This window comes from Hippopotamus amphibius, chromosome 1 (genome assembly GCF_030028045.1).
Source record: "Hippopotamus amphibius kiboko isolate mHipAmp2 chromosome 1, mHipAmp2.hap2, whole genome shotgun sequence".
In the NCBI taxonomy this organism is placed as follows: Eukaryota; Metazoa; Chordata; class Mammalia; order Artiodactyla; family Hippopotamidae; genus Hippopotamus; species Hippopotamus amphibius.
The window spans coordinates 95,447,836-95,460,148 of NC_080186.1; the positions used below are offsets into that span (position 1 = coordinate 95,447,836).

Sequence of the window (12,313 nt, forward strand, 5' to 3'; positions counted from 1 at the left end):
ACACAAGGATGAGAATACTGGGAGGCAGACATCATTGGGGGCTATCGGAGAGGCTGCCTACCGTAGCAGGTTATGTTATTTGTGAATTTCACTTCAGAATAATAAAGGAGACATTATATTTGTTATTTAAGGAGAATTGTTGGTTCTGAAAGGGTTCAGAACTGTTATGTTAGATAATAATGAAACACTGGCCTTGTACAGGGAATCAGGTATAAAATATTCACAGTGTCTATTATCAGGGGGATGGATAGGTAAAGTGTGCTGAATGTACACCAAGGTGTACTATGCAACACTCAGAAGCAATACACTAGCAACATGGATAGAGCTGAGAAACATAATGGTACATTTAAAAAGTAAGAAATACAATGAGATCTATAACAAAGAACCACTGATGTATATTAAACACACATACACACAAAAATACATATTTTTCAGGAACATATAAAAAAAGCATAGACATCAAATACATTAGAAAGATTACAGGGTAGGAGAAATTCAAATAGGGGTGACGAGAATGCATAAATTATGTAACAAGTGAAGGACTTGGGAAGGGTCAATTACAACAGTATGTCACGAACTGTCAAGTGTGAATAATTCAACATTCTGAGCCTCAGATGCAAAACGTAAAGGGAAAAAAAGATGCAGTGTTGTGAGCAGAGCAGAAATAAAATCCAGAGAGTGAAAAGTTATGGTGTGCTTCTACAAGACGTTTCAGGTGTGTAGCGAGAGTGACTTTTTTGGGTGGAGATGCAGAAAATGAGGCTGGAATGAAACTGGTGTTTGAGTTTGTGAAAGGACTTGAATATTCTCCTCAGAGACTGAACTTCATTCAAAGTGCAGAGCTCCTGGGAGGTCTTTAAGCAGAAGAGTCACATGACCCATTTTTTTTAAAAAACATCACTTTAGCAGGGAGACCACCTAGGATGAGAGCTGATTCGAATCTGAATTAAGACAAAGGAATTTTAGGAGTAGAATTCACAGGACTTTGTGTCTGAATGAATCTGAGAGCTATGGAGAGAGCAGTTTATAACCAGATGGAATGCTATTAATATGAATTGGAAAGTAAAATGGAAAAGCAACTGAGGAGGGAAGGAAATGAGTTCAGTCTGAGTCTGAGAGTCTAGACGTGTCCTGTAGACAGATAGAGGTGCAGGTCTGGAAACCCACAGAGAAATCAGGACTAGAGAAAATGGCATGGGAGACTTCAACACAAGGGCGATAGCTTAAACACAAAAACAAAAGTGAGAGAAGGGAGGCAACAGGCAGACCCTCAGAAACAGTACATCAAGGGACAGAGAGAAAAGAAATAGTCCAAGAGGCTGCAAAAGATAAAGGAAGAAAAATGAAGAGGAGATAGAGGAGGAGGAGGAGAATATCAGTTAACCCTTGAACAATATAGGTTTGAACTGTGTGGGTCCACTTATATACGGATTTTTCTCAATAAATACCTACTACAATAAGTTACTTTACAGCACTACCTTCATGTACTCTATAACCCAGTTCCACAAGGCCACTTTCAACTATTCATGCAACAAATATTTATCAAGCACTGAACAGCACTTGCTATGGGACTATGGATAAAGTGATAACGTAAATACACAGTTCTAGGTTCATGAACGCTACAATGCAGCGGAGAGAAATGAATGAAATAGATAAGAGAAATGAATGAAATAGATATTGTATGCTTTGGAAGCTTATAATGGGGAGAGGGGACCCAAGAAGGTCAGAGAGGACTCCCTTGCGCAAATAACATTTGAACTGAGACCTGAGAGATGAAGGGAGTTAGGCAGTGAAAGAAGAAGGCAAAAGTGGACTGTGCCCCAAATTTATCCCATCTTCAAGCCTTGGATTACACTACTCCTTTCCCACTAGGATACCTTTCTTTTTCTATTGAAATGCTATATGCCTTTCAGGCCCAGCTAAAATGTCTGCTCCTCCATCAAGCCTTTCCTGAGCACTCCAGCTGAAAGCACTTTCTCTCTTACTCTCCCACAGCACTTACTTTTTATTTTCCCTCAACACTTCTTTCTACTGTATTTTCTCATTACTTATACACACAGCTTGTCTCCTACACTAAATCTTAAAACTTATTAAGAACAGAGTCTGTTTCTTATTCACCTTTGAGCTCCCAAAGGCTAGCACATTCCTTAGACTTCGAAGTCCTGGAACAAATATTTGTAGCATAAATTAATGCCTGTTTGACACCCCTTTTCAAATATGTTGTGATTCAAATGAAGCTATTGTTGCAAGCTGTGCCTCTGGGACTGAATTTACTCTTTGGTTAAACCAGAATGCCATAGTCATGGTCCCCGTGACGGATTAGTGTTCGCCACAGGGACTTCAACAACCCTAACAAACAGGCCACTGTTCATGACTGACAGGCATTTGGCAACAACTGACCGTCCTCCAGTGGAGGCTAAAGTGAACTGAGGAAGGACTGTCTGAACTGAGTCCCCAGGCAGTGGGGCTCTATTTATTCCTTGCATTTGGGCCCGCAAGAACCAGTGACCCAGGCTTTGGTGTGACACTTTGGGGCCTTTCAGGATAACAGAAACATTAATGCTTGGAACAAAACCGTCAAAGATCAGTATCAGTGGACAGCATCCTAATTTGAGGTAGTGTGATAACAAGGGGAAGGGAGCTTTGAAGTCTGATGGACTAGCTCCGTGATCTCACCCATGTGCCTTCTCTGAGCCTCAGATTACTCACTGAAAAACTATTCTGCAAGACAGTTGTGAAGATCAAAGACAGCATCTTTACATACACAATACCTGTGTTCTGCTAAAATGTGTTTATTCATCTATCTTCCCCAATATATTTTGTTCCCTGAGGGCAGGGACTCGTTTTTTGCCTCTATTCCTGCAAAATTTAGCAAAGTGCCCAACACATAGTAGACATTTGTAAATATTTTTTAAACAAATGAACAACAACAGTAATAGCTGACATTTATGGAGCGCTTACTTCCTGCCAGGTATTGTTGTAAACAGTAATTCATTCAATCCTTCAACAACCCTAGAAAGGAGCAACCATCATAACCCAATTTTACAGAGAGAAAGCAGGATTTAATTATTAAAAATATGAAACTCTTGGTATAACTAATTTTGAAGTAAAAATGTGGTGAGATATTTTATTCAATAAAAAAGATAAGATACATTTTAAACCTGGAAAAGAAAAAATATGGTAGAGGGAGAAGGAAGGAAATAAATGTAAGAGTGGGAAGGAAGGGTAGGAAGGAGAGAGAGATACATATGGAAAAAGAAGAAACCATAAGATACTGTGGACTATCACTGTCCTTTGCAATAGTAAGTAGACAGCTAATCACTCTTCCCAGTTCTTCAACTGTGATTTCTTTATCCTTTAACTCTATTCTTAAACTCTAAGAGTGAATGGGATGAAAGACTTATCTTTCAGAGCATGACAAAAGTTGGAGTGGTTTCCATCTCATGAAAAATGAGATAAAGTTACCTCCAAAAGAGTAGATGGCACAAGCAAAAATGTGAAAGCAAAGAGTATTCTGAAGAACACAGAACAGTTTTGTCACAGCGTAAGCTTGAAGTCTGCATACAGGAGGAGCAGAGAATGCTGCTGGAAGGCCTAGAATAGCAGGGTAAGGAGTTAGACATTCAGCAAGCAGTGGCTGCTGTTAAAGGAAACAGCAGTCATAGTTTGGAGCAAAATATTCCAGTTCTGAGTTCAGAAGACCAGAATTATTATTCAGGTCTGATACTGGGCAGTCCTTACCCTAAACCTTAGATTATCTCTAAAATAGGGATGATAAAGCAGTTGTGAGGATTAAATAAGGTATAAGATTAAATAAGATATTAAGATATTATTATGACAGATATTATTATTATATTATTGCTTTAAAAAGGTCAAAATGTTCTACAAATGTAAGTTTTCACTGTTGTGAGGATTTAATTGATGCTTGAAGAGTGAAATGGTAAAATCACTAAAGTGATGGATATAGGATTGGAAAGGGGGCAATTGGGACAACATTTTGAAAAAAAGGAGTTAATTGATTCAAAGGTAATTTACAAATTCTAAATTCAGTGATTAGGGAAAAAGGAATATTAATCATAGAAACAGGGAAATCAGAAGGGGGTGAGTTTGGCTTTAAACATTTCAGTTATCAGAAGAACATCTGCTAGAAACGTAGGACTGGAGCCTGGGTAGGACATCAACTTAAGACTGCTGCATAGGGAATTCCCTGGCAGTTCAGTGGTTAGGACTCCACGCTTTCACTGCCAAGGGTGTGGCCACACCATGTGGCCAAAACAAAAACAAAACAAAACTCTGCATAGAAGTGGTAGTTGAAGCCAGGGAACAGAATAGGTCACCAAGTAAGAGTTAATAATGAGAAAAAGAAGCTGTTGGTATCTTAGGAACATCTATACTTACATGGAAAAAGAACCTGGGTAAAGAGAACAGCTAAGTGCAGGTCTGGGAGGATAGCACAGTTTCACAGTATGTAAGAAAGAGGAGAATTTTTTTAGATGAGCTACAAGATTCAATCTAAATTAGTGAACGTGAATTTGTTTAGGACCTGGTTAGAATTTGGGGCTTTTATCCAGCTTTGGTGCAGGGAACTAACTGTTGCCAGTGATGATACTAGTGCTGAGGCTGTTTTAGATAACTCGATAAAAAGTTCAAAGGCCAAGACAATTGGGGATTTTTTTGTTTTGTTTTGAGTCGTCGTTAGTTCTTTTGGGCAGGGGGATTTGTCTGTGTGTGTATGTGCACACATTTATTTGCTTTGTCTTATTTTGTCCTGTATATCTGCCCTGTTTTCTGTCTGTTTGTTTCTGCATTTAAGCACATTTTCACAAGGAGACTGTCCTGCCTCGGACTTTTTTTGGCTCCTAGGGGGCTTTGGTAGCTTTTCTTCTGCGTAACCAAGCAGGCCGCAGCCAGCAGATGGCCCTGTAGCAAGGGGGGGTGGGGGGGGGGGTGGGCAGAGGTCCCTTTAGGACCCTGACAACAACCGCGGACTAAGCAACCTTACACTTTCAGCCTCGGACGACTCAGTAGCACTTTCGCCCGGACTCTAATAAAGCAGGTCGAGCGGTGTGCACGTAAGCATTTCAACGTACGAAATGGGATCTGCAGTGTTGTCTCCTCCCTCCTGCGCCACCATTAAACCAAAGGTATCGTTCAAGTTGTGAAAGTGTTGTGAGGAGGGATGTCCCGATATCGCCGTTTCCTGGTTCAAGTGGCCGAGGTGACCGCACTTCAACTGCAGGAGACAGTCGAGACTATCCCGACAGCTTAAAGAAAACGTCATACAAACAGGCAGTTACCTAAACGTTCCCGACAACGTGGAGCTTTAGCACACGAAATTCGCGACTTGTTTTTGTTACAACGTTCCTCATTTCACTGGAAAGTTCAGACGCAGCCTCACTCGCCAGATTTCCATAAGGAGTAAGAACGACCCGCGCGGCAAGTGCAGTCCCGGGGGCCGCAGGGACGGCCTATGGACCCCTGTTGTCTCGGTTCTCTTACGTGGAAGCTCGAGACCGAGACCGCTCGGTTGCAGGCGGGCTGCTGCTTACAGACCCACCAAACGCACACACACAGAGCAGCTGCCACAGAGCAAAATAAAGGGCAAAACTGCGAGCCTTTACCTTTGCAAACAAAGCAACTCGAGCACGTCAGGTTACGCCCCAGCAGTAACTCTACAGGGGCCCCCAGGAGAGACCGGTTACCGCAGCCAGGTAGGAAGCCTGCCGGAGAGCTTTGCTCTTACCCACACCTACGCACGCGAGCTCCACCCACGCACGCGAGCTCCACCCACGCACGCGAGCTCCACCCACGCACGCGAGCTCCACCCACGCACGCGAGCTCCACCCACGCACGCGAGCTCCACCCACGCAGGTCCCCCGCTCGGCAATCTGCTAGCCACGCCTGATTGCGTTAGGCGCTCGCCTCTCTGCCCTTGCGTCTGCGTACTACGGCTCCTGCCCGTCGCCGCTGCCCGGATCGGGAAGTGTCAAGCGGGAGCTGGGTTCCCCCGCTTTAGCCACTACCGCCGCTGACCCCCGGACCCCCTATCCAGGTCCGGGCCCAGCCGCCATGACGAACGGTAAGAACCAGTGCCCAGAGCGGAGGATGGGATTGCAGTACGGGGGGAAACCTGGCGGGCGGAGCCGGGACTGACGTGGCCGCTCTCCCCGCCCAGTCCCCCTTTGGCCTCTCGGTGCCCCAACTCCTGCCCCTTATACTGCTCCGGGGGTTCCCCCGTCCCGTGCCCATCTAGAGTCCCCAGTGACTCTTGTGCCCACACCCCGAATCTTTGGTCCCAAGCCCCGTGCTTTCCCCTCTCCCTTCCTAGAAGTTCGTTCTGGCCCTTGCAAGCGACTCCGCGAGGCCAGTCGCAGTTGAACTATTGCTTTAGCACCAGGGAGAAGAGAGGATCCACCTCACAGCTCTCTGTGTTCTCATACTTTTGGATAGTAGGCTCGTTGGGAGGACTGATAAGTCACAGAGGATTTTAAGCCCCATTCTTTGGGGGTGGGGGTGGGGTGAATGTAAATCGTAAAAAAAAAAAAAAAAGTTCTCGTTGTTTTGTTAAAACACCGGAAAGCTTTCTCTTATTTGATTCTAAAGTCCTGCCTGGGCGATCCCATGTGGAGACCGTGGCTAGTGCTACAAGGGTTGGATTTAGACCCTGCCTCTTCTAAAGACGATGTGGCAGTTGCTACTCTGTCTGACCTAATTTTCCAGGTCTCTTCAAAGGCTTTATAGACATGATTTCCGAATTCCAGGGAAGGGCAGGAAACGAGGCCTTTGTGGTCTTTAGAGTCGATCTTACAGGAAAAAAGACGACAAGGCCTCTTAGGCAGTGCGATTTCAGGGGCGCAGGAGAGCATTTCTCCAAAGTACCTTCTGCATAAGCCTGGTACTGAAGATTCAAATTTCACCGCCTTGTGACTTTTGGCTTTGCAAAAATTTTCGAGAGAAAAGACTAGCACATAAAGGTACTGTTCATCATAAAACTTGGTGTATGTATTAATTTACTGGACCCTTTCCTGTGTAACATCTAGCTGTGAGATAGTTTTACTGGATGGAGTGGTCCAGAACTGGCAGATACCGGTTGTGTAAAATATCCTTTTGGAGCTTCCTGGGCAGTCAGAGGTCTGAGGTTACTAGCCACGGTACAAGAAGGGACATCACCCGGAGGAAGAAATCATCTGAACTGAGAAATGAGAGCAGTTGGACACAGTAATTAATAAATTTTAGTCACCCTTCCCGCTTTCGTGGTCTGATTTTTTTTTTCACTTGGGTGATTCGTTGTGCTTACAAGACATAGCTTGGTTTACATGTAAGAAATGGAACTAATTGTTCAAAGTTTTTTTCCTACAAGTGTTCCACCATGTTGAAGCCTCTGATCTTTTTTGTTTGTTTATTTTCAAGAATCTGTTACTCAGGCAGAAATTTGGTTTGTAAGTAGAGTATCATGCGTGAAGTGTAAAGTAAGCATAGAATCCATACGACTATGGATTCTAACTCTTGCAATTTGCATTAAGCTTTACTTTTGCCTTAACATATTCTTCACCAACAGATGCAGATCTGAGATACTTGGCCAAATATTTAGCTCTCCTTTATGGCATGAGTGATTTATAGTAAGAACATCTCTCATTCTCTCAGCTCAGGCTCCAAGGATTCTTATGCCTCTCTCAACCTATTGCCAACACTGGCCATTCCTGGCAGGCTGATGCACTCTTTTCAGAATTTGTAGTTCTTGAAAGGAAAGGGAAGGGGGCAGTGAAATCCTTGTAAGGGGGTTGTCTACAAGTGGTTTGGGGAACAATAAGATAACCCCAGTCTCAGGACCTTGGCTCCCTCTTGTCAGGGCTGGCACTGCAGTTGAGGTTATCATCTTAATATTATATTACACTCTGTTCTCCAGTGGGATCACCTGTCCCAAGCTAGATTAGCACCAAAGGTTTTCTTCTCTTTCTGTAACAGTGTACTCCTTGGATGGGATTCTGGTCTTTGGTTTGCTCTTTGTTTGCACCTGTGCCTACTTCAAGAAAGTACCTCGTCTCAAAACCTGGCTGCTCTCAGAGAAGAAGGGAGTTTGGGGTGTGTTTTACAAAGGTAAGATCACATCTGTTAAGGGAGAGGAGATTGCCATCTCCGGACAGTGAGGTGCTGCAAAGTGGGAGTGGAATCGGCTGGGATTGTATTTGGTTCAACTTTTACATAATTATTTTAGCTTCAAGGTAATTTTAGTATTCTCCATGGAGTAGAAGTATATAAATTAAACAATTTTAGACTGTACTAGAATTGTTGGGAGGAATATTTTCCCAATGAAAAGTTTTTTCCTGAATTTCTGGAAAGAATATATTTCTTTTAAGTACTGATTTTATTAACTCAGGTGCTTTTTTACTTTTTATCTTGGTGCCTTCATCTGGAATCCTACTTACCTAAAGCTTTTTTAAAAATGGGGCAGTATATTCACCTAGAACTTAAGGCTTAAGAGTAGTATTTAAATACATTCCTGGGTGGGTTCTTGAGACCCTTGATAGGTCTCTTCATCTGTGACTAGAGATTTCCAGCCTTGAGAGTGAGGACTTATATGAAGGGCAGGGTATGATTTCTTTTCTCTTTTTATTTTTTCCTGCTAGCTGCTGTGATCGGAACCAGGCTGCATGCTGCTGTAGCAATCGCCTGCGTTGTAATGGCCTTCTACGTCCTGTTTATAAAATGAATTCTAAAGCATCCATTTCATCAACTGCCAACCAAGAGGACGAAGGTGAAGAACCTGTCGGGAGCCTGGGCCCAGCGTAGGAGAGTTCAGCTAAAATCATCAGAGTCCCCAGGATGACACCACAGCATCTGTCCCTACCTTATGTGGGGAGGACTCATGGTTGCAAACATTATTTATGCTTCAGGGGACTACAAAAAGCCAACTTCCTTTGACCTCTGTGTAAATCAGTCTTCAGCAGAGAGCATATGATGTCCAGATAAATTACACCCCTTAGTTATACGATTACATACCTCCTGCTTAAAAATCTGTCACCTATTTTGTTCTTCAGCCCTTCATCAGGATCTTTTCAAACCGAGGCTCATTAGGGGAGGATATTGGCTGTATTCAAACTTCTTGGAAGGAGAGATAATTTTTTTTTTTTACTGTTTGATTTGGATTTGGCAAATTGCTGTGGGTGGGGAGGCTGGGTGGGAAATAGAAGTTAAATAAAGCCAAGAAATTTTTTGGCTTTGGAAATTTATCTTTCATATACCCATCTGGGAACACAAGAGAGAGGCATGATCCTCATTGTAAAAAGAGAACAGATGAAATAGCTGTGCTGTGTGCTGACAGCGGAAGAGTTTTGCCAAGAGAACCTAGGCCCACATAAGATTTGGAACTTATCTGTCTGTGATGAGACCAGAAAGAAGTAACTTAGACAAGAAACAATGTTCTATTCACCAGTATTCCCAAAAGAAAACTTCACCTCCAGTCAAATGGTGTGCGGAAACTGTTGCTGTTTTCCTAAAGCTTTTTAAATGTTTTCTAAATTACTGAGTGCTAAATACTGTTACTCAGTTTTAAATGCCACCACTAGGGGAAAGAGAAACTATTGAAGAAATGATTTGCAGTTGGGGTAGAAGAAATAAATAAATCTAGTATATTAATTCATATACTAGTAAAGTCATCTGGAATTTATTGCGATGTTAGATGGAAGTTTTGTCATGTTATCCAAGATACAAACTTATTCTTTGTTTAAATCTGGGTTATTATGGCAGTTTTCAGTCGATTACTTGTGTTTCTTGCCCCATGTATAATTTTCTTCATATTGCAGTACTCTTTAGCTGTCTTGTGGAAATTATAAGAACATGAGAAATTTGAATGAGAGAAATTGAGGGCATTCATAGGCATGACTGGACAGTTCATAGAATCCATGAATAAAATGAGAATGTTTTCTAAGTAAAGGAAAACAGGTTTGCAATTGGGAGTGATGGGCTTTTCCATGGAGTATGGGAACTCCTGAGCAAGTCATTTTAGATGACTCTACATTTGAAGGGATGACTTTTCCATTCCCTCCCCTTTATATCTGCAAAAGGATCGACTGTTGTGTTTATGAAGCGTAGAACTTCTTTATTAAAAAAAGAAAAAGTTGGTCTAAAATTAAATTATTGTAAAGAGAGAGCATAGACATAGGTCTACCAGTGGAATTGTTCGTTGAAGTAAAACTTGGCTGTGGACAAGTTGGCTATGTTGACCCCTGTATGGCAGTAAATTGTCTTTTGTCTTATTCCAAAAGAACAAAAGCTGCTAGGACGTTCAGTTTCTGAAACATGCAGTTTATTGCTTTGAGGGTTCCTAGAAGTATAGAAAGTCATCAAGTACACACTACATGGCTAATCACCTCAGAGTTGTGGCTGTTCTCTCTTTACGAATTGGTCCACAGGGTAAATTTCAATGATTCATATATTTTTCATTGTCATTTCTGAGGATCTTTCACACAAGAGAAAGGAAAGCTAGTGGAACAGAAATAAGAGTACACCTTGTAGGTGTGAGTTTTGGAACCTGTTGGCCAATGGGAATGTCACACTCTGGAAATACAGGTTCAGCATGTTTTGCACTTGTTATTTTGTAGCTTTAATGACTTTTGGTTCCTAATAGGGCTAATATCTCTAAGCTTGGTGCTTAGAGCTTCTTCATATTTTAAACTAGTCCCATTTCACAGTTCAAATCAATTTTTACAGCCTTCCAGGTGGGTCATCTTGACCTAAGCTCTTAAACTGTTATATTTTGGAATGTTTTCATACCAGAATGTACCAAAAAGTACACAGAGTGAAGGTAATTTACAGCAAGAAACAAATACACAGCTTATTTCATTTCTTGACTTTATATAAGCAGAAACTTGTTTAATTCATTACTTTGGTTGCTGTGTCATATATTTTTGACCAAAAATTGCAGGGAGTTGTTCCTCTAAGGGAGTCTTTTAGGGGTGGAAGAATGGGGATAGCAGTATTGCCTCAGATTCAGACTGGCATCACCATAAACCCTGTGTGCCGGGGTGGCATGAAGTCAGCTTTTTATAGTTGGAATAAAATTTTTTACTCAGCATTGTCTGCACAAATCCTTGAAAATAAAATTTCTTTCCCTACTGTTTTTGTCCATTTTGTCACATGCATGCTGAATTATTGAACTTTGTTCAATACTCCCTTGGGTTCTGCCCATAGTGTACCTTTTTAGTTTACATTAGTGAATACCATAAGTCTTGTTAACCCCTGGTGATGGTCACTGAATGTGTGATATATGTGTGATATAGCTCAGAATCTATGAGGGTATAGCTTTCTCCTTTGAGGGAACTAATTATATACATATATATCTCAGCTTATATATGTCAGCATATATATATATATAAATACATTTTGAGGTGTATTAAATAATGTAGATAACATTCCCCAATACAGTTTACCTACTAGTGCTATTAAAAGTATCAACTGCTGTTACCAGCCATAAATGTCTTCAGTGAAATGAGGTTATCAGGTTACCCAGCCACATACCTAGAAAATCCTTGGGTTTCTGGCACATACAATGGATACTCTTACCCTATTTGTTTATTCCAAGTGCATGGTGGGACTGGCACAAGTACAAATGATAACTTCACAAAATTCTGATATTTCTTCCCTCCTTACGTACGTATTTCATTGAAAAAAGAAGGAACTGAGACATTAAGATTGTGCTCTCTGATGTGAAAGGAACTAATTCTAACTTGCATAATCTTTTTTTTCCCCCCACTGATCCTGGAGTTTGAAAGATTTATTTTAGTGGATATGAAAGTAAGTGAAGATTCAGCAATACGACTGCCACAGCAAGTTTTGGGTAACAAGAGGGCTTTGTGGGGACAGGGGTATGCCTTCCTACCTTTACTTATTACACATATGCTAAATACCTAGTACTTGAACTTAAGTAATCTATTTACACCTTTGCCTGTGGTAAAATGATGTTTGCCTTCTCCCTTGGGAGAAGGAGCTCCTGTGGAAGCTGATGCGGGTTAATGACCAAAATTCGCCTTCTCCTTGGGAAGGAAATCATTCACCTAGAGGTCTCCTGAGATTGAATCATCTTATACCCAGAACCTGAATCAAAGCAAAGAAAAACTATAGGTATGGATATAAAAATATGTAGCTGCACTAGACAGTCATGATCCAGTATTGTGGGAATTTGTCCCGCCTTTACGTGGGCCCTTGCTTCCCCTCCGAGCCACGCGAGGGCAGTAAAGCGCGCACTCGGCGAGGGCCTGTGCTCAGTGGTTCCTCCCAGAATCCTCCGGGGCGGGGGAGGGGTGGAGGGCTTTAA

At 42.0% G+C, this 12,313-nt stretch overlaps 1 protein-coding gene across 1 annotated transcript; it reads left to right on the forward strand.

Annotated features, from left to right (window-relative positions):
• The first annotated feature begins 5,930 nt into the window (after positions 1 to 5,930).
• On the forward strand, positions 5,931 to 11,071 carry TMEM167B (transmembrane protein 167B). Its single transcript, XM_057724316.1, has 3 exons — positions 5,931 to 6,079; positions 7,966 to 8,097; positions 8,628 to 11,071. Exons 1-3 carry the CDS (start codon positions 6,070 to 6,072, stop codon positions 8,708 to 8,710), a joined length of 225 nt encoding a protein of 74 aa, XP_057580299.1. The 5' UTR covers positions 5,931 to 6,069; the 3' UTR covers positions 8,711 to 11,071.
• Positions 11,072 to 12,313: the final 1,242 nt, after the last annotated feature.

Coding starts and splice junctions, on each gene's coding strand:
- TMEM167B (XM_057724316.1), top strand. Junction 8,098..8,627: donor TTGGGGTGTGTTTTACAAAG/GTAAGATCACAT, acceptor TTTTCCTGCTAG/CTGCTGTGATCGGAACCAGG.